At 45.0% G+C, this 22,821-nt stretch overlaps 4 protein-coding genes, 2 non-coding genes and 1 pseudogene across 6 annotated transcripts in view; 1 reads left to right on the forward strand and 6 right to left on the reverse strand.

The window, feature by feature from the left end:
• The window catches only part of LOC144483022 (uncharacterized), a 1,062,789-nt gene that overhangs the window by 682,560 nt on the left and 357,408 nt on the right, over nucleotides 1-22,821 (reverse strand). The window lies entirely within an intron of this gene.
• Nucleotides 1-22,821, reverse strand: part of LOC144483058 (uncharacterized) — a 231,231-nt gene that overhangs the window by 188,464 nt on the left and 19,946 nt on the right. The gene's annotated exons all lie outside the window — the stretch shown is intronic.
• Nucleotides 1-22,821, reverse strand: part of LOC144483013 (uncharacterized) — a 67,729-nt gene that overhangs the window by 18,474 nt on the left and 26,434 nt on the right. The gene's annotated exons all lie outside the window — the stretch shown is intronic.
• Nucleotides 2,152-2,224, reverse strand: trnav-cac (transfer RNA valine (anticodon CAC)). The gene has a single exon. It is a non-coding gene; the product is annotated as a tRNA-Val (tRNA).
• Nucleotides 10,631-10,703, reverse strand: trnav-aac (transfer RNA valine (anticodon AAC)). Its single transcript has one exon. It is a non-coding gene; the product is annotated as a tRNA-Val (tRNA).
• On the forward strand, nucleotides 13,304-20,282 carry LOC144483038 (uncharacterized). Its single transcript, XM_078201878.1, has 2 exons — nucleotides 13,304-13,450; nucleotides 17,564-20,282. The coding sequence occupies exon 2, from the start codon at nucleotides 17,913-17,915 to the stop codon at nucleotides 18,753-18,755; it is 843 nt and encodes a 280-aa protein (XP_078058004.1). The 5' UTR covers nucleotides 13,304-13,450; nucleotides 17,564-17,912; the 3' UTR covers nucleotides 18,756-20,282.
• Nucleotides 13,885-14,064, reverse strand: LOC144483068 (U2 spliceosomal RNA; annotated as a pseudogene).

A 22,821-nucleotide genomic window follows, 5' to 3' on the forward strand; every position in this document is an offset into this window, starting at 1 on the left:
ACACTACAGAAACTACCAGCAGTTAGGTGCAGCCAATCGACCTGTCTGCAAGGTTCAACTCTGCTGTGTTGCCGCAGGTTCTCATGGTTACACTATCCACCAGTATCTATTACAAGCCCACCAACTCCAACAACTATCGTGACTGCAGCTCTTCACACCCACATCCTGAAACGACTCCATCCCATTCTCTTCATTCTTTCGTCTCCGCTGCATCTGCTCTGATCTTACCACTTTCCTAAATAGCATTGCAGATATGTCTTTCTTCTTCACCAGTTGTGGTTTTCCACCCAACGTTGTTGACAGGGCTCTTGCCCCTGTCCACCCATCCCCCGAGCCACTGGTCTCACTCCCTCCCCTTCCTCTCAGAACCAGGACAGGGTTCCCCTTGTCTTCACTTTTCACCCAACCAGCCTCCGCATTCAAAGGATCATCCACTGCCATTGCTGCCAATTCCAGCATGATGCCACTACCCAACACATCTTCCCCTCAGCCCCCCGCCCACTTCCCAGCATTCCACAAGGATCGTTCTCTCTGGGATACCCTGGTTCATGCCTCCATCCAACCAACATCCTATCCTCTACCCATGGCACCTTCCCATGCCATCGTAGAAGGTGCAACACCTGCCGCTTTAGCTCCTCCCTATTCACTTCCCGGGTTCTAAACACCCCTTTCAAGTGAGGCAGCGCTTCACATGCACCTTCTTCAATCTGGTCTATTCAATTCACTGCTCCCAATCCAGTCTACTCTACATTGGAGAGACCAAACACAAATTGGGTGACCACTTTGTTGAAAACCTTCAGTGCGTCCGCAAGCAGGACCCAGATCTTCCTGTCACTTGCCACTTCAACACACCACCCTGCTCTCCTGCCCACATGTCCGTCCTTGGCCTTTTGCAATGTTCTCGTGAACCCCAATGCAAATTGGAGGAACAGAACCTCATCTTCCGATTGGGCACTTTACAGCCTTCCAGACTGAACATTGAGTTCAACAACTTCAGAGCATGTTTCTCCCCTCCACCTTCACCCCATTTCCATTTATTTTATTTCATTTTGTTTCTTCTTTTCATCTCATTCATCCATTTTATCATATTTCTTTCTCACTTCCATTTTTCAACTTCTTCATCCCTGCTCTCCTTCTCGCCCGCACCCGCCCCCTCCCCCCCACCAACCCCCCCCCCCCCCCCTCCATTCAGGGCAAACCATCTGTACCTCTGCTCTACCATTCTGATTAACATTTTTCACACCTCTCTCAGCCTTCTGCATTCTCCTTTTCATTCCCCTTGTCCAATTACAGCACCCCCCCCCCCTTCCACCCTCATAATATAAATCTTGTCTGATTTTCTTTGCCCTTAGCTCTGATGAAGGGTCATCCAAACTCGAAACGTTGGCGAGTTACTCAATATTTGTTTTGTTATTCAATATTAAATATGAATCCATGTATTTAATACATACATCTTCATTCTGAGTTGAATATCTCGGGAATATGCAACATTGCATTGCAAACATTACTGACCAATAAAAGAAATCGAGTTACTGGGTAATACACATTCCATGGTGCTTATTTGAGACAGTCAGCTTTTAAACAATATCAAACATCCTAAAAGGGAAAAGATTTAATAATGATTTGCTAGTTATACTTGATCCCTCTTTATTCTGCATGTGAAACATTCTGGCGCCTAAATCCCGTTCATCTATAGAAAAGTCCAGCAGTTCTACGCTGAGTTTCGATTTACTCATCTCCCTGAGTGATTTTTCCCCATTTCTTTATAATGAAGAACAATTTTAAAAATATGCTTCCGGGAAATGTGCGCCATTTCCTCTAGTTCAGTTACAGTTTCACTTGTGTCTGTCTTTATGAGCACACACGACTATGACACATGTTTCAGATGATGATTAACTATGTTAGTCTGCACTTGTAAAACCATTATATTCTGTTATGGACTGAACAAGTTGCTAATATGCGCACAGTGTCAAAATACACACATTTATTTCCTCATTGCGTCTTAAAACACAGCATTTCTGATTTTGCTGAAAGCATTTGTGGCCGAGTTCAGAGCAAAGATAACATGGTTACAACATGGAGAATCGGATAATGTTAAGCAACAACTACCATGCAAAACTTCCCTCACGCTAAATGAAGAACTATAACTAATGTTTCTGCCCGGTTTCGAACCGGGGACCTTTCGCGTGTGAGGCGAACGTGATAACCACTACACTACAGAAACAACTGATAGTATAGCGCCACCAATTGGCCTGGCCACAATGTTCAACACCATTGTGTTGCCGCAGGTTTGAATGGTTATACTGAGAGCCCATGTCACTCAATACAAGACAAAAACAGTTTCTTTCAACCTGATTTCTCAACTTATCTTGAACTTCAACCTTTCAAAGCGGTCGTCCGGCAAATATCGAAGGAAGCAATGATTTCTGCTCAATCATTAATGCATCATTCTCATCTTCCTTCGAATAATTTCAACCAGTTCTACCCAGTATTTGTTCGTTGTTCAATGTTTAATATTAATATATTATTATTAATTACATATCTCCTCATTCTGAATGAAATATCTCCGAAGTAGACAATATTGAATTGCAAACATGAATCGAGTCACATGTCACGGTGCTTAATTGAGATTGACCACAATCAGCTTTTAAACAAAATCAAATATCTTTCAAGGGAATAGATTTAAGAATGACTTGTTAGTTATACTTGATCCCTCTTTATTCTGTGTTTGAAACACTCAGACGTCTTAATCCCGTTCAGCTGTAGGAAAGTCCAGTAGATCCGCACTGATTCTCGATTTCCTCAACTGTCTGAGTGGTTTTCCCTATTTCTTTACTCTGAAGAACGATGTTAAATAATGGTTCCGCGCAATGTGCGTCATTTCCTCTAGTTCAGTTACAGTTTCACTTGTGTCTGCCTTTTTGAGCACACAATACTATTCGACATGGTTCAGGTGATGATTAACTTTGTTAGTCTGCATCAACAAAGCCATTAAATTCTGTTGTGGACTGAATGAGTTGCTGATATGTCCACGGTGTCAAAACAGGAACATCTATTTCCTCTCATTGCGTCATAAAAATACAGGATCTCTGATTTTGCTGAAAGATTTTGAGGCCGAGGTCAGAGCAAAGATAACATGGCTTTAATATTGAGTTTCGGATAATGTTCAGCAACAAATTTCAATCATGTAAACTTCCCTCACCCTGAATGAACACATTTTAATAATATTTCGGCATGGTTTTGAACGAGGGATTTTCCGTGTGTGAGGCGAATGCAACCACCATTACACTACAGAAACTGCTGGCGTCTGTAGGACCCAATGGGACTCTCTTGAAATGTTGCAACACTCATTGGGACTGCTGTCGACATATTGATCCAAGAATGATTTTGATTTGATTTGATTTATTATTGTCACATGTATTAACGTACAGTGAAAAGTATTGCTTCTTGCGCGCTATACAGACAAAACATACCGCTCATAGAGAAGGAAGCGAGAGTGTGCACTTTGCAGTGTTACAGTCATAGCTAGGGTGTAGAGAAAGATCAACTTAACGCAAGGTAAGTCCATTCAAAAGTCTGACAGCAGCAGGGAAGAAGCTATTCTTGAGTCGGTTGGTACGTGACCTCAGACTTTTGTATCTTTTTCCCGAAGGAAGAAGGTGAAAGAGAGAATGTCCGGGGACGTGGGGTCCTTAATTATGCTGGCCGCTTTGCCGAGGCAGCGGGAAGTGTAGACAGAGTCAATGGATGGGAGGCTGGTTTGTGTGATGGATTGGGCACAATCACGACCTTTTGTATTTCCTTGCAGTCTTGGGCAGAGAAGGAGCCACAGCAAGCTGTGATACAACCAGAAAGAATGCTTTCTATGGTACATCTGTAAAAGTTGGTGAGAGTCGTAGCTGACGTGCAAAATTTCCTTCGTCTTCTGAAGACGTGGAGGTGTTGGTGGGCTTTCTTAACTATAGTGTCGTCATGGGGGGACCAGGGCAGATAGTTGGTGATCTGGAGACCTAAAAACATGAAGCTCCCGACCCTTTCTACTTCGTCCCTGTTGATATAGACAGGGACATGTTCTCCTTTACGCTTCCTGAAGTCGATGACAATCTCCTTCATTTAGTTGACATTGAGGGAGAGACTATTGTTGCTGCACCAGTTCACCAGATTCTTTACCTCATTCCTGTACTCTGTCTCATCATTGTTTGAGATCTGACCCACTACGGTGGCATCGTCAGCAAACTTGAAAATCGAATTGAAGGGGAATTTGGCCACACAGTCATAGGTGTATAAGGAGTATAGTAGGGGGCTGAGAACACAGCATTGTGGGGCACCGGTGTTGAGGATGATCGTGGAGGAGGTGTTGTTGCCTATCTTTACAGATTATGGTCTGTGAGTTAGGAAGTTCAGGATCCAGTCACAGAGGAGGTGCCGAGGTCCAGGTCACGGAGTTTGGAGATGAGTTTCGTGGGAATAATAGTGTTGAAGTCTGAGCTATAGTCAATAAATAGGAGTGTGTCCTTGTTATCTAGGTGATCCAGGGTTGAGTGCAAGGCCACGGAAATGCCGTCTGCTGTGGACCTGTTGCGGCGGTAGGCAACTGTAGTGGATCCAGGTAGTCCGGGAGGCTGGAATTGATTCGTGCCATGACACACTTTTCAAAGCACTTCATCATGATGGATGTCAGAGCCACCGGCCGATAGTTATTAAGGCACGCTGCTTGATTTTTCTTAGGTACCGGGATGATGGTCGGCTTCTTGAAGCAGATAGGGACTTCAGATTGTTGTAATGATTGAAAATGGTTGACAATGGCAGAGAACAATAAGAGGCCCTTCGACCCACCATGACTATCCAATTATTTTATGACGAGTTACCAAACTGACGTGTCGGTGCGGGCTTGGTGGGTCGAAGGGCCTGTTCCAGTGCTGCACTGTTCTTTGTTCTCATTTCAATTTCCTCCTCTCATTCCATGAAGCTGATTTTTCTCCCTTTCAAGTCATTGTCCAATCCCCATTTGAAGAAGTAGTTTCTGTGGAATCCATGTACAGTTTGCTTTAGGTAACAACGTTTCACTGACCCAATGGCATGAAGTATTGGATATAGCTTCCCAATATAGTTTTCAACGTAAGCATATATTTATTTCTGCAATTGATTTCAAATGGAATTTACAAAACGGGTTTAATCGGATGAAGCATCTCCTCATTATTTCTGAATTATATATGATATTAACTCCACAACTTTCCACAGAGTATGGAATATAACAGAGGAGAATTAATCACCTATACCTGAAGCAGTCTCCTTGTGTTGTCCTCCTGTGTCCCAAACATCCGATCTGGCAACCTCGAGAATGGGTGGGGAATCTATCTTACCTACAGCGACCTCACACGGGGTGGCACGGTGGCACAGTGGCACACTGCTGCCTCACAGCGCCAGGGATTTGGGTTCGATTCCTGGCTTGGGTCTGAGTGGAGTTTGCACGTTCTTCCTGTGTCTGTGTGGATTTGCGCCAGTTTCTTCCCACAGTCTGAAAGACGTGCTGGTTAGGTGCATTGCCATGCTAAATTTCTCCCTTAGTGTACCCGAACAGGTGGCGGGGTATGGTGACTAGGGGATTTTCACAGTAACTTCATTGCAGTATTAATGTAATCCTACTTGTGACATTAATAAATAAACTTTAAACATGATATGGACACATCCAGAATGTGTTTGGCTGTTAAAATGAATACATCCATTATTGCTTATTCTCCAAAAGTGTCCACTGTTGAGTCATCAATTAATGATCACCATTGATGAGGAATAGATTTCTGGCTGTTCCTGTTGTTAAAATGGACAGTTCCATCGCAATGAATATCTAACACGATATTGCCGCACTGACATAACCCTAGGGAATTCCAGTTCAGAAAGTTACTCTGGAGCTAGTACGCTTTTGAGATAGTCAATGAGTGCACTTCTCTTGAGTGTGTCAGTGGCTGTGTTAATCTGTTTTTTTTATCTTCCTTAGTGATTAGATTAGATACCCTACAGTGCAGAAAGAGGCCATTTGGCCCATCGAGTCTGCACCGACCACAATCCCACCCAGGCCTTACCCCCATCTCTACATATTTACCCACTAATCCCTCTAACTCACGCATCTCAGGACACTAAGGGGCAATCAACCTAACCCGCACATCTTTGGACTGTGGGAGGAACTAACCAGACTAACGTGTCAGAAATCTACAGAATAATTCTGTATTTATAACGAGTGACGTTAGAATTGATGTCAGTCTCTGGGCATATATCTATATGGTTATATATCCTTACACGTGTTGGTCTTTGCACGTGGCCGTGTGTGTATCTGCTTTCCCCGTGTCTGCGTGGGTTTCCTCGGGTGCTCCGGTTTCCTCCCACGGTCCAAAGATGTACAGGTTAGTTTGATTGGCCATGCTAAATTGACCCTAGTGTCAGGGGGATTAGCGGAGTAAATGTATGAGGTTACGGGAATAGGGCCTGGGAGACTTGTGATCGGTACAGACTCGGTGGGCCGAATGGCATGTTTCTGTACTGTACAAATTCTATGATTCTATGATTCTATTATCTAGATATGTGTCAGTCTTTGCAGGTTGCCGTGTGTGTATCTGTTTCCAATATGCGGCATTGCTGTCCACGGGAGGGCGCTCTCTGATCACTTATGAAAAATCACGATTCCCTTCTCGAGGAAGCGAATGTTTGAAGATCTAAAAATGGGCGGAGAGACGGAGTCACTTGCGACCTCATAACAGTCCACTGACTGTTTCAACTTCTCAATTTCCAGGTCTTATGCAGACAGTGATCACTGCCTCTGTTTCTGGTGTTCAGACTGGAACTATGGGGGTGAAGCTCTGTCTGTCTCTGGTTATTACCCTGATGTGGAGATGCCGGCGTTGGACTGGGGTGAACACAGTCAGAGTTTTAACAACACCAGGTTAAAGTCCAACAGGTTTAATTGGTAGCAAACACCATTAGCTTTCGGAGCGCTGCTCCTTCGTCAGATGGAGTGGAAATGCGCTCTCAAATAGGGCACAGAGCCACAAAAATCAAGTTACAGAATACTGATTAGAATGCGAATCCCTACAGCCAGCCAGATCTTAAAGATACAGACAATGTGGGTGGAGGGAGCATTAAGCACAGGTTAAAGAGATTGTATTGTCTCCAGACAGGACAGCCTGCAAGTCCAGGAGGCAAGCTGTGGGGTTGCTGATAATGTGACATAAATCCAACATCCCGGTTTAGGCCGTCCTTATGTGTGCGCAATAGCCAAGTTCCAAGTTTTTTCTGTCTCTTATCCCGAACATCAAGATTTAAAATCGTTCGTCTCGCAAATATCTAAGGGAGCAATGATTTCTACCCATTCATTAATGCATAATTTTCATCTTTATTCGAACAATCTCAATCAATTGTACTCAGTAATAAAAGTAAATTACTGCGGATGAGCAAAGAGAAAATGCTGCAACATCTCACAATGTCTGGCAGCACCTGTAAGGAGTGAAAAGGGCGGACGTTTCGAGTCCAGATGAAACTTTATCAAAGCTCATTGCACAATTGTACTCAGTATTTGTCTCACTATTTAGTATCAATGCGTTATTTAACACATATGTCTTCATTGTGAATTGAATATCTCTGAAATTGAACATCACTGAATTGCAAAAATAACTGACCAACAGAACGAAGCGAATCACCGGGTAATACAGATCACAAAGTCAACTACATTTAAATGGAGGAGAATCAAGCATTATCTGCTCGTGACAGTTGACCCTTTTTTATTACGGGCGTGAAACATTCATGCACATAACTTCCTGACCTTTACCGGAAAGTCCAGTCGATCAGCGCTCAGAGTCGATTCCCTCATTTGTCTGAGTGGCTTTTCCTGTTGCTCAATGACGAAAAACGATTTTCAAAAGATTCTTCTGTGAAATGTGAGCCATTTCCTCTAAGTTCACCGATAGTATCATTTGTATCTGTCTTATTGAGCACACACTAAGATCAGATATTTCAGATGGTGATTAACCAGATTAATCTGCACCTATAAACCCATTGAACTCTGTTGTAGACTGAACGAGATGCGAATAAGTGCTCGGTGTCAAAATCGAACTTTCCTGTCAGTGCGTCCAAAAAAAAGCGTTTCTTATTTCACAGAAAGCATTTGAGGGTGATGTCAGAGCAATGATAACATGCCTTTAACATCGAGGCTCGGATAATGATGCGCAACAAACTGAAAACAAGCAATTTTCCCTTCCACGACAGGAGGAAGCTTAATGAATGTTTCTGCCTGGTTTCGAAGCGGCGACTTTCCGCGTGTTAGGCAAACGTGATAACCACAACACTACAGAAACAGCTTGAATGACAGTGGAGCAAATCTGCCTGTCTGCAATGTTCAACTCCGCTGTGATGCTGCAGGTTCCGATGGTGAGACTGAGAGCCCATGTCACTGAATTCACGAAGATAACCGTTACTTTCAATCTGATTGTTCGACTTATCCCGAACATCAAAATTCAAAATCGTTCTTCTGGCAAATATCTAAGGGAGCAATGATTTCTGCCCATTCGTTAATGCATCATTTTCATTTTTCTTCGAATCACCTCAATCAATTGTACTCAGTAATAAAACGTTTCGAGTCCAGATGACACTTTATCAAAGCTCATTGTACAATTGTACTCAGCATTTGTTTCAATATTTAATATCAATGCATTATTTAATACATATGTCTTCATTATGAATTGAATATCTCTGAAATTGAACATCACTGAATTGCAAACATAACTGACCAACAGAACGAAGCGAATGACCGGGTAATACAGATCGCAATTTTGAGATTGACTATGGTCAGCTTTTAAACAAAGTCAACTCCATTGAAATGGAGAAAAATCAAGAATTATCTGTTCCTGACACTTGAGCCTTTTTTACTATGGGCGTGAAACATTCATGCGCATAACTTCCCGACCTTTACCGGAAAGTCCAGTCGATCCGCGCTGAAACTCGATTCCCTCATCTGTCTGAGTGGCTTTTCCTGTTCCTCAGTGATGAAAAACGATTTAAAAATAGATCTTCTGTGAAATGTGCGCCATTTCCTCGAGTTCACTTACAGTATCACTTGTATCTGTCTTTTTGAGCACACACTACTGTCAGATATTTCAGATGGTGATTAACCATATTAGTCTGCACCTATAAACCCATTAAATTCTGTTGTAGACTGAACGAGATGCGAATAAGTGCTCGGTGTCAAAATCGAAATTTTCTGTCAGTGCGTCAAAACAAAGAGTATTTTTATTATGCAGAAAGCATTTGAGGGTCGTGTCTGAGCAATGATAACATGCCTTTAACATCGAGGCTCGGACAATGATGAGCATCAAACTGGAATCCAACAATTTTTCCTTGCACGACATGAGGAAGCTTAACGAACGTTTCTGCCTGGTTCCGAACCGGGGACCTTACGCGTCTTAAACGAACGTGATAACCACTACACTACAGAAACAGCTTGAACATGCGCGCAACAAATCTGCCTGTCTGCAATGTTCAACTACGCTGTGATGCTGCAGGTTCCGATGGTGAGACTGAGAGCCCATGTCACTGAATTCAGGAAGATAACCGTCACTTTCAATCTGATTCTGCGACTTATTCCGAACATCAAAATTCAAAATCGTTCTTCTGGCAAATATCGAAGGGAGCAATGATTTCTGCTCATTCGTTAATGCTTCATTTTCATCTTTCTTCGAACAATCTCAATCAATTGTACTCAGTAATAAAAGCAAATTACTGCGGATGAGAAAAGAGAAAATGCTGCAAAATCTCACAATGTCTGACAGCACCTGTCAGGAGAGAGAAGGGCGGATGTTTCGAGTCCAGATGAAACATTATTAAAGCTCATTGTACAGTTGTGCTCAGGATCTGTTTCACTATTTAATATCAATGCATTATTTAACACATATGTCTTCATTATGAATTGAATGTCTCTGAAATTGAACAACACTGAATTGCAAACATAACTGCCCAACAGAACGAAGCGAATCACCGGGTAATACACATCGCAGTTTTGAGATTAACTATCGTCAGCTTTTAAACAAAGTCAACTACATTTAAATGGAGGAGAATCAAGAATTATCTGTTCGTGACACTTGAGCCTTTTTAATTATTTGCGTGAAACAGTCATGCGCATAAATTCCGGCCCTTTCCAGGGAAGCCCAGGAGATCCGCGCGGAGTCTCGATTCCCTCATCTGTCTGAGTGGCTTTTCCTGTTTCTCAGTGATGAAAAACGATTTAAAAATAGATCTTCTGTGAAATGTGCGCCATTTCCTCTCGTTCACTTACAGGATCACTTGTATCTGTCTTTTTGAGCACACACTCCGATCAGATATTTCAGATGGTGATTAACCATATTAGTCTGCACCTATAAAGTCATTAAATTCTGTTGTAGACTGAACGAGATGCGAATAAGGGCCCGGTGTCAAAATCGACATTTCCTGTCAGTGCGTCAAAACAAAAAGTTGCTTATTTCACAGAAAGGATTTGAGGGTGATGTCAGAGCAATGATAACATGCCTTGAACATCGAGGCTCGGATAATGATGAGCAACAAACTGGAATCAAGCAATTTTCCCTGACACGACATGAGGAAGGTTAACGAAAGTTTCTGCCTGGTTTCGAACCAGGGACCTTTCGCGTGTTAGGCAAACGTGATAACCACTACACTACAGAAACAGCTTGGCAGCAAATCTGCCTGTCTGCAATGTTGAATTACGCTGTGTTGACGTTGGTTCCAATGGTGAGACTGAGAGCCCATGTCACTGAATTCTGGAAGATAACCGTTACTTTCAATCTGATTGTACGACTTATCCCACACATCAACATTTAAAAGCGCTCGTCTCGCAAATATCTGAGGGAGCAATGATTTCTGCCCATTCATTAATGCATAATTTTCATCTTTTTTCGAACAGTCTCAATCAATTGTACTCAGTAATAAAAGCAAATTACTGCGGATGAGAAAAGAGAAAATGCTGCAAAATCTCACAATGTCTGGCAGCACCTGTAAGGAGTGAAAAGGGCGGATGTTTCGAATCCAGGTGAAACTTTATCAAAGCTCATTGTACAATTGTACTCAGTATTTGTCTCACTATTTAATATCAATGCATTATTTAACACATATGTCTTCATTATGAATTGAATATCTCTGAAATTGAACATCACTGAATTGCAAACATAACTGCCCAACAGAACGAATCGAATCACCGGGTAATACAGATCGCAAATTTGAGATTGACTATGGCCAGCTTTTAAACAAAGTCAACTACATTGAAATGGAGAAAAATCAAGAATTATCTGTTCCTGACACTTGAGCCTTTTTTACTATGGGCGTGAAACATTCATGCGCATAACTTCCCGACCTTTACCGGAAAGTCCAGTCGATCCGCGCTGAGACTCGATTCCCTCATCTGTCTGAGTGGCGTTTCCTGTTTCTCAGTGATGAAAAACGATTTAAAAATAGATTTCTGGGTAAACTGGGGTTGTTCTCCCTTGAAAGACGTAGAATGAGGGGAGATCTAATAGAGGTGTACAAGATTATGAAGGGGATAGATAGGGTGAACGGTGGGAAGCTTTTTCCCAGATCAGAAGTGACGTTCACGAGGGGTCACGGGCTCAAGGTGAGAGGGGCGAAGTATAACTCAGATATTAGAGGGATGTTTTTTACACAGAGGGTGGTGGGGGCCTGGAATGCGCTGCCAAGTAGGGTGGTGGAGGCAGGCACGCTGACATCGTTTAAGACTTACCTGGATAGTCACAGGAGCAGCCTGGGAATGGAGGGATACAAACGATTGGTCTTGTTGGACCAAGGAGCGGCACAGGCTTGGAGGGCCGAAGGGCCTGTTTCCTGTGCTGTACTGTTCTTTGTTCTTTGTGAGGTCTTTGTATGAGCTGAGTTGTAAATCAGTGAAAGCCAGCATAATACTTGGTCTCTGAAACGTTTCTACATCCATGAACTTTGTTTTAAAGAAATCCACATTTGAAAGCCCGGCCACGACATGAAATATCAGCACCATAACAAGAGGAGATAAGAAAGACAGACACTCACTTTGATCTTTTCATCAGCACATCTGAGAGTTAAGAATGTGTGACATGATTTTGGGATACCGGAGTGAGTGTACAGATGTGATTTGTTACATGTGAAAAATAGCAAGCCTAAATTCATGGTGAGATGGAGTGAAGAGCGGGTCCCAAACACACACAGCTACTTGAGACACAGCAGGAGATGAAATGGCTAATGTGGCCAGGGCATTGAGACAACATTGTGACACCATCAAGGCATTGACACACACTCCAGAGAAACTGAGTTCAAAACAATCAGGATCCAATTAAACACACTGCACATGCTCACAAAGTGAGGAAAATTACAGTAAAATGGATCATATAATGGATTGGGACAATTAACATAGAAACCCTACAGTGCAGAAGGAGGCCATTCGGCCCATCGAGTCTGCACCGACCACAATCCCACCCCCCACATATTTTACCCGCTAATCCCTCTAACCTCCGCATCCCAGGACTCTAAGGGACAATTTTTAACCTGGCCAATCAACCTAACCCGCACATCTTTGGACTGTGGGAGGAAACCGGAGCACCCGGAGGAAACCCACGCAGACAATGTGCAAACTCCACACAGACAGTGACCCGAGCCGGGAATCGAACCCGGGATCCTGGAGCTGTGAAGCAGCAGTGCTAACCACTGTGCTACCGTGCCGCCCCATTTAGGGCTTGGGAGAAATAAGACTGAGTAAGAACTGTCCACAAGTTGGATAGGGGTAAAGAGAGCTGGAGAATCTTTTACATCTTTTATGGACTAGTAACCCAGAACTGACAGCGCTCCTTCAGGAGTAGGAAAGGTCGAGTAGATGTGACCCCAGGCGGGACAGGAACAGAACTGGAAAATAACGGAGTGGAATTGAAATTGTCTAAATGACTGAACTAACAATGTGTGGAATGTACAGACTGGGGAACAATGGGTGGGGGCGGGGCTCCCGGGTCCGCGCGCCTGAACCCGGAGACGTCACCGCGGAGCAGAGTGATTGCTATTGGGTGATTGAGGCAGGGCTCCATTGTGCCGTCACAATGACTCAGAGGGGCGTTCCCAGCACACAGTGTCCCATTGGCAGCAATATCACTGGTTACAGAAGCCGCACACTGCGGATTGGACACCAGCTCAGCGCGGCTGGCGGTCAGAGCCCCGCCCACCCCCACGTGGGCTCGGGTTCCGCCCCCTCATTGTCCACATGCGGCATTTTGACCAATGGTTGCCAGGAGGACCGGATGGGCGCTGGTCCTCCAGCCAATCAGAGTCCGGGCCTTGTGTCAATGGCCGCATGGAGCTTCGTCCATTGTTGCTGCTGCTCCTCTCCCTCTGAATGAAGATTAAGCTTCAGACAGACTCAACCTTCCTCCTGTCTCCTACATCTGTGAGTAAAACACTTTCTTTTCTCCCCCTTTCCATTTCTTTTCTCATTTTGCACTTCAATTTTTAACTTCTGGGTCACCACTCGCTGCCGAAGTAAAGATTCTCCTCACATTCTCTATGTATCTATAACCGGGTAATACAGTGTATTACACACACCATCAGTCTGCTCATTTATATCCAAATGTAAAACTGTAACGTGACTGTCAGCTTGAAGATTTTCAGCTCTCTGTGCCCACAACAGGAAGAAGTCTCACAACACCAGATTAAAGTCCAACAGGTTTATTTATTTATTTGTACTTTTCCAATTCAATCAAATCAAATCCAATTCAGAGTCTCAACAAGTTGAGACATTTCCGATCCAGGCTGACAAGACAGGACGGGAGACCAAAACCACCCTGTTCTGGGCCCGATCTACATGAGTCAAGCTGATTGGAGAAGGGGGAGGATCCTCCTTCAAGACTTGAGCTCATTTGCATCTTAGCCAAAAGGCCGAGATGCCGCTTTTAAAAATTGCTTCATATGAAACATATGAAGCCTCAGCGTAACCCAATGACCCCAACCAAGTGCAGGCGATCCATACTACACTTGATCTTAGCCAAAAGGCCGAGAAGCGATTTGGTAGCACAAAGCCATCGTCACAATGCCACATTTGGTAGAACAGGAAACTTGAGAAACTCGGTATCACCACCAGCAGCAATCAAGCCTCCCCCGGTACCACAGTAGAAAACAGTACCACTGCAGGGAAGTCCATTGTCAACTTGTCGGACACACTTCAACCAGATGAAATCGAAGTTCTCAATTTCTGCCCCACCACCAAAATAGACCCCATCAGTCTCGCAGCAGACACAGAGGAATTCATCAGGCAAATGAGGCTGCGGGAGTTCTTCCACAAACCCCAAGAGGCCAACAGCGAACATAATGAGATAGTCAATGAACTGGAACAGCCGATAGAGAGATCCACGGTACAGCAACCGAAGAGGAAAGAGTCGAATTGGACTCCTCCGGAAGGCCGCTGCCCTCGACTTGACATGTATGCCCAAGCCGTCAGGAGGTGCGTCAATGCCAGATTCATCAGTCACACTCACAAGACAGCCCCGAACATCACCCAAGCACAACGCAACGCCATCTGCGCTCTCAAGATCAAGCGCACCATTGTCATCAAACCAGCAGACAAAGGAGGGGCAATCATCATGCTGAACAGAATGAATTATTGCAAAGTGTCCTGACAACTGAACAATGAGGAAAACTACAGACAGTTACCTGCAGATCCGACCAAAGAACACACCCGTCAACTCAACAGACAGATCAAGACATTTGATCCGGACCTTCAGAGCACCCTCCGTGCTCTCATCCCACGTACTCCCCGCGTTGGCGATCTCTACTACCTCCCGAAGATACACAAGGCAAACACACCTGGCCGTCCCATCGTATCGGGCAATGGGACCCTGTGTGAGAAACTCTCCGGCTATGTCGAGGGCATCCTGAAACCCATTGTACAAAGAACCCCAGCTTCTGTCGTGACACTACGGACTTCCTTCAGAAACAGCACACATGGAGCAGTTGAACCAGCAGCACTCCTCATCACAATGGATGTCTCGGCACTCGACACCAGCATCCCCCACGACGATGGCATTGGTGCAACTGCCTCAGTACTCAACGCCAACAACTGCCAATCTCCAGATGCAATTTTACAATCATCCACTTCATCCTGACCACAATGTCTTCACCTTCAACAACCAGTTCTTTATCCAGACACACGGAATAGCCTTGGGGACCAAATTCACACCTCAATATGCCAACATCTTCATGCACGTTCGAACAAGACCTCTTCACTGCACAGGACCTTCAGTCCAAGCTGTACACTAGATACATCGATGACATTTTCTTCCTTTGGACTTATGGTGAGCAATCACTGAAACAACGATATGATGACATCAACAAGTTCCATCCCACCATCAGACTCACCATGGACTACTCTCCGGAATCGGTTGCATTCTTGGGCACACACATTTTCATCAAGGACGGTCACCTCAGCACCTCACTGTACCGCAAGCCCACGGATAATCTCACGATGCTCCACTTCTCCAGCTTCCACACTAAACACGTTAAAGAAGCCATCCCCTACGGACAAGCCCTCCGTATACACAGGATCTGCTCGGATGAGGAGGATCGCAACAGACACCTCCAGACGCTGAAAGATGCCCTCATAAGAACAGGATATGGCGCTCAACTCATCGATCGACAGTTCCGATGCGCCACGGCGAAAAACGGACCTCCTCAGAAGACAAACACTGGACAGGAGGACAGAGTACCCTTTGTTGTCCAGTACTTCCCCGGAGCGAAGAAGCTACGACATCTTCTCCGGAGCCTTCAACATGTCATTGATGAAGACCAACATCTCGCCAAGGCCATCCCCACACCCCCACTACTTGGCTTCAAACAACCGCACAACCTCAAAAAGACTATTGTCTGCAACAAACTACCCAGCCTTCAGGAGAACAGTGACCATGACACCACACAACCCTGCCACAGCAACCTCTGCAAGACGTGCCGGATCATCGACACAGATGCTATCATCTCACGTGAGAACACCATCCACCAGGTACACGGTACATACACTTGCAACTCGGCCAACGTTGTCTACCTGATACGCTGCAGGAAAGGATGTCCCGAGGCATGGTACAATGGGGAGACCATGCAGACGCTATGACAGCGGATGAATGAACACCGCTCAACAATCACCAGACAAGAGTGTTCTTTTCCTGTTGGGAACACTTCAGCGGTCACGGGCATTCGGCTTCTGATCTTCGGGTAAGCGTTCTCCAAGGCAGCCTTCACGACACACGACAGCGCAGAGTCGCTGAGCAGAGACTGACAGCCAAGTTCCGCACACATGAGGACGGCCTCAACTTGGATCTTGGGTTCGTGTCATGCTATTTGTAACCCCCATGACTTGCCTGGGCTTGCAAAATCTCACTAACTGTCCTGGCTGGAGACAATACACATCTCTTTAACCTGTGCTTAAACGTCTCTCCACTCACATTGTCTGTACCTTTCAGACTTGATTACCTGTAAAAACTCGCATTCCAACCATTATTTTGTAAATTGAGTTTGTGTCTTTATATGTCCTGTTTGTGAACTGAAATCCCACTCACCTGATGAAGGGGCAGCGCTCCGAAAGCTAGTGTCTTGTGCTGCCAAATAAACCTGTTGGACTTTAACCTGGTGTTGTGAGACTTCTTCCTGTGTTTACCCGAGTCCAACGCCGGCGTCTCCACATCCAGGACAGGAAGCAGTGAGCATGGATCTGTCAATCAGCCTGAATAGTATATATATTATATATTTCCAGTTATTCATCTCTTGCTTATTAGAATCATTAGTCTTTGGATTTTTCTTCCACAGGGATCAGTGGAAGCTGAGGGTTATTGAAGATATTCGAGGATGAGTTAGGTGGATATTACATTGATAAAGGAGTCAAGCGTTATGGAGAACAAGTGGGAAAATGGAGTGAAAGTTAAGATGAGGAGGGATTTCCTCACTCAAGGATGTGGTGAAGTTTTTGAATTCTGCACTCCAGAGGACTGTGGAGCCTCAGTCATCAAATATTTTCAAGAGAGAGATTGGTAACTTTTGAGGCATTGAGCAACATGGGGGACAGAACATAGAAAAGCTACAGCACAAACAGGCCCTTCGGCTCACAAGTTACACCGAACATGTCCCTAGCTACGAGGCTTACCTATAACCCTCTATCTTACTAACTTCCATGATAGTTTGGGAAATAGTGGCGCTATGGAAATAGTGTGAGGTAGACCAGCCAATTCTCAATGAATGGTTGAGGCAGTTCGATGGGCTGAATGGCCAACTGCAGCTCCTGTTTCTTATGATTTGTATGTGGTGGACAGGAAGCAGTGAGCATGGATCTGTCAATCAGCCTCAATCAGCACCTTCAGGAGAATTGGGAGGGTGAATATTAGATACAGCAGAGTGAGAATGGAGGGAGAGTGTGTGGGATGGAGATTCACAGCTTTTGGGGAATGAGAACGGAAAGAATGTTCCATAGAAACTAGAATTGTCTGTTCTGAATTTCTACTTCTATTTCTAACTCATTTTACAGGATATTGAAAGAGGAACCACAGGCTGAAATCTCAAATGTCACGTCTAGATCTGACAGTCATATTCCTTGGGAGCTGAATATCATCGGCCTTTGAATCTAGAAGGAGAAATGATTGTCCAGTCTGTTGATTTGAAAAAAATTCAAACATCAGTGTGACTGGAAAAGCACCAACACACGGCCACACTCGAGTGAGAGTGTTCCAATGCACTGACTAAAGAGCTTTAACTAGTTACACAGCCTGAATAAATATCACACCATTCACAGTGAGGAAAGACTGTACCAGTGTCCTGTGTGTGGACGAGGCTTCAACTCATTGTCCACCCAAGAGAGAGGAAAGGACACCTGTACCATGGAGAAACCATGGAAATGTGCGGATTGTGGGAAGAGATACAGAGCCCCATCAGAGCTGGAAGCTCATCGGCGCAGTCACACTGGGGAGAGGCCGTTCACCTGCTCTCAGTGTGGGAAGGGATTCGCTCTGTTAGCCACCTTGCAGAAACACCAGCGAGTTCACACTGGAGAGAGACCGTTCACCTGCTCTCAGTGTGAGAAGGAATTCAGTCTGTTAAACACTCTGCGGACACACCAGCGAGTTCACACTGGGGAGAGGCCGTTCACCTGCTCTCAGTGTGGGGAGGGATTCGCTCAGTCATCCACCCTGCGCACTCACCAGCGAGTTCACACTGGAGAGAAACCGTTCACCTGCTCTCAGTGTGGGAAGGGATTCACTCGGTTATCGTACATGTGCAGACACCAGCGAGTTCACACTGGGGAGAGACCCTTCACCTGCTCTCAGTGTGGGGAGGGATTCAGTGATTCATCCAGCCTGCAGACACACCAGCGAGTCCACACTGGTGAGAGGCCATTCACCTGCTCTCAGTGTGGGGAGGGATTCACTCGATTATACACCCTGTGGACACACCAGCGAATTCACACTGGGGAGAGGCCATTCACCTGCTCCGTGTGTGGGGAGGGATTCACTTGTTCATCCCACCTGCGGAGGCACCAGCGAGTTCACACTGGGGAGAGACCATTCACCTGCTCTCATTGTGGGAAGGGATTCACTCAGTCATCCCACCTGCGGAGGCACCAGCGAGTTCACACTGGAGAGAAACCGTTCACCTGCTCTGTGTGTGAGAAGAGATTCAGAGATTCATCCGAGCTGTTGAGACACCAGCGAGTTCACGAGTGATTCCAGTGGTCGATTCTGCTGTTATTGTTTCTGCTCTCAATTATATTGGTCAATGGGGAGGGTCGGAGGGTTTCTTTCTGCTGGACTGGTCGGTCTCACAACTTTGCCTCCAGTGGGCTGATGCTCTTTGAGTCTTGTTGCGAATACCTTGTTTTAAATTTCACAAGGATCACAGAGTGACAGGGTGTTAGGAAGTTCAGAGATATTTAGTCAGCATTTCTGTTTGAAACCCCCCAAATGCCCATCCAATTTCCTTTGTAATTGTTTATTGTCTCCACTTCCTCCACCCTCGTCGGCAGCGAGTTCCAGATCATTACCATTCGCTGCATCAAAATATTCTTCCTCACGTGGGCAGCACGGTAGCACAGTGGTTAGCACTGCTGCTTCACAGCTCCAGGGACCTGGGTTCAATTCCTGGCTTGGGTCTGTGTGGAGTTTGCACATTCTCCTCATGTCTGCGTGGGTTTATTCCAGGTGCTCTGGTTTCCTCCCACAGTCCAAAGATGTGCAGGTTAGGTTGATTGGCCATGCTAAAAATTGCCCCTTAGAGTCCTGAGATGCATAGGTTAGAGGGATTAGCGGGTAAATATGTAGGGATATGGGGGTAGGGCCTGGGTGCGATTGTGGTCGGTGCAGACTCGATGGGCCAAATGGCCTCTTTCTGCACTGTAGGGTTTATCTGATTCTATGATCCCACCCAAAACTTTAAATTTGCTTGTCATCCTTGTCCCATCAGCTAATGGGAACAGCTTTTCTTTGTCCACCTTATCTAAACCTGTCAGAACCTTGTCCACCTCTATCAAATCTCCCCTCAACATTCTTTGCTCCAAGGGGAACAACCCCAGCCTGACATTGACAATAAAGATCAATCTAACAGAATATGTTAATATCTGAAATCAAATGGGAATGTTTAATTTCTGTTTTAAAGAAATTGTGAATATATTGTCCTGGACAATAAAGGAATTGGAATAACTCACTTTGGGAGTGGTTGAATGGAATATATCAATCTGGAACCCACTTACATTCTAGTGAAAGTCTGGAATGTGTAGCTGGAAATCCCTCCCTAAGAGCACTGTGGGTGTACCTACACCTCAGGCATTGTAGCAGTTCAGGAAGGCAGTGTTGGGGTTGACCATGGCCGAGGCAGCTACATACAGCCACATATTCCATTATCATTGATGGACTGTAGTTTGAATGTGAGGCATTGTGGGACTGGACTATGGAGTCATAGAGGTTTACAGCATGGAAACAGGCCCATCAGCCCAACTTGTCCATGCTACCCTTTTTTTAAAACCCCTTAGCTAATCCCAATTGCCCGCATTTACCATTTTATCATTAAAATTTGCAGGTATTAGTTATGGCCTTGGTTACTGGTGATGTCGTGGGTTGGGTTTCCCAGGTAAAGGGGAAGGAACCCCATGGGCAATAAACTAATAATCTCTTATTCCTGTTGACCGGTAGAATGTTATTGGCTCAGGTAATAATGTTGAATGTTGTGATTGGGCCCTCCAGTCTGAATGACGAGACTAGGCGGGATATTGAAATGTTCAGAATAATATAATAATTTTACCTTGCAATATTAGCTCTGAGAGGACAGTGAACCCCCATTGACTGTGTGTCTCTCTCCTGATGCATGCATTAGCAAATAAATTCATTTTCATTCCTTAACTATATACTGTCTTCCGCAGTTTATGTATTGGTTGCGTGAGGTTCAACAAGTACAGAGCACCCCAGGGGAAACCTCAGAGAATTCCCACTTGATATTTCCCAACTCTACCCATACAGGCTCCACGTTGTCAGAGCTAATATCCTTGCTCACTACTGTGTTAATTTCCTCTTTAACCAGCAGTGCCATTCCACCACCTTTTCCTTTATCCCTGTCCTTCCCAAATATTGAATACCCTGAGACATTCAATTCCCACCCCTGGTCACCCTGCAGCCATGTGAAGGTAAAAATGGCAAGTTTAGGGAACCTTGGATAACGAGAGATATTGTGAGTCTAGTCAAAGAGAAAAAGGAAGCACTTGTCAAGGCTGGGAACACATGAAGCAAGTGTGGAATATATAAAGAGCAAGAGGGTAGCCAGGGACAGGGTTGGCCCACTCAAGGACAGGGGAGGGAATCTCTGTATGGAGCCAGAGGAAATGGGCGAGGTATTAATTGAGTACTTTGTGTCAGTATTCACCAAGTTTAAGAAGGGGAACAGAGACTTCCCCGGGAATTATAGACCGGTGAGTCTCACTTCTGTTGTCGGCAAGATGTTGGAAAAAATTATAAGGGATAGGATTTATAGTTATTTGGAGAGTAATGAATTGATAGGTGATAGTCAGCATGGTTTTGTGGCAGGTAGGTCGTGCCTTACTAACCTTATTGAGTTTTTTGAGAAAGTGACCAAGGAGGTGGATGGGGGCAGGGCAGTGGACGTGGTATATATGGATTTTAGTAAGGCGTTTGATAAGGTTCACCATGGTAGGCTTCTGCAGAAAATGCAGATGTATGGGATTGGGGGTGATCTAGGAAATTGGATCAGGAATTGGCTAGCGGATAGGAAACAGAGGGTGGTGGTTGATAGTAAATATTCATCATGGAGTGCGGTTACAAGTGGTGTACCTCAGGGATCTGTTTTGGGGCCACTGCTGTTTGTAATATTTATTAATGATCTGGATGAGGGTATAGTTGGGTGGATTAGCAAATTTGCTGATGACACCAAAGTCGGTGGTGTGGTAGACAGTGAGGAAGGGTGTCGTAGTTTGCAGGAAGACTTAGACAGGTTGCAAAGTTGGGCCGAGAGGTGGCGGATGGAGTTTAATGCGGAGAAGTGTGAGGTAATTCACTTTGGTAGGAATAACAGATGTGTTGAGTATAGGGCTAACGGGAGGACTTTGAATAGTGTGGAGGAGCAGAGGGATCTAGGTATATGTGTGCATAGATCCCTGAAAGTTGGGAATCAAGTAGATAAGGTTGTTAAGAAGGCATATGGTGTCTTGGCGTTTATTGGTAGGGGGATTGAATTTAGGAGTCGTAGCGTTATGTTGCAACTGTACACAACTCTGGTGCGGCCGCACTTGGAGTACTGTGTGCAGTTCTGGTCCCCACATTACAGGAAGGATGTGGAGGCTTTGGAGAGGGTGCAGAGGAGGTTTACCAGGATGTTGCCTGGTATGGAGGGGAGATCCTATGAGGAGAGGCTGAGGGATTTGGGATTGTTTTCGCTGGAAAGGCGGCGGCTAAGAGGGGATCTTATTGAAACATATAAGATGATTAGAGGTTTAGATAGGGTGGATAGTGATAGCCTTTTTCCTCTGATGGAGAAATCCAGCACGAGGGGGCATGGCTTTAAATTGAGGGGGGGTAGTTATAGAACCGATGTCAGGGGTAGGTTCTTTACCCAGAGGGTGGTGAGGGATTGGAATGCCCTGCCAGCATCAGTAGTAAATGCGCCTAGTTTGGGGGCGTTTAAGAGATCCGTAGATAGGTTCATGGACGAAAAGAAATTGGTTTAGGTTGGAGGGTCACAGTTTTTTTTTAACTGGTCGGTGCAACATCGTGGGCCGAAGGGCCTGTTCTGCGCTGTAATGTTCTATGTTCTATGTTCTAAAGAGAAGGAGTTGGTGGATGATGAACGTGGGAAAGGATATGTAGATAGTTTGAGTCATATTGAGATCAAATAGGAGGAGATATTGGGGTTTTTGAGAAACATTAAGGTAGACAAGTCCTCAGGGCCTAATGGGGTATCAGTATTGGGACCACAATTGTTTACGATTTACATAGATGATTTGGAGTTGGGGACCAAGTGCAGTGTGTCAAAATTCACAGATGACACTAAGATGGGTGGAAGAGCAAAGTATACAGAGGATGCTGAAAGTCTGCAAAGGGATATAGGTAGTCTAAGTGAGTGGGCGAGGGTCTGGCAGATGGAGTACAATGTTGGTAAATGTGAGGTCATCCATTTTGGTAGGAATAACAGCAAAATGGACCATTATTTAAATGGTAAAAAATTGCAGCATGCTGCTGTGCAGAGGGACCTGGGTGTCCTTATGCAGGAATCTCAAGGAGTTGGTTTGCA

This window comes from Mustelus asterias, unplaced genomic scaffold (assembly GCF_964213995.1).
Source record: "Mustelus asterias unplaced genomic scaffold, sMusAst1.hap1.1 HAP1_SCAFFOLD_44, whole genome shotgun sequence".
Taxonomy (NCBI): Eukaryota; Metazoa; Chordata; class Chondrichthyes; order Carcharhiniformes; family Triakidae; genus Mustelus; species Mustelus asterias.

Excerpts from the sequence above, each read along its gene's own strand:
- LOC144483038 (XM_078201878.1), top strand. The coding sequence starts at position 17,913 with ATGGAGAAACCATGGAAATGTGCGGATTGTGGGAAGAGATACAGAGCC.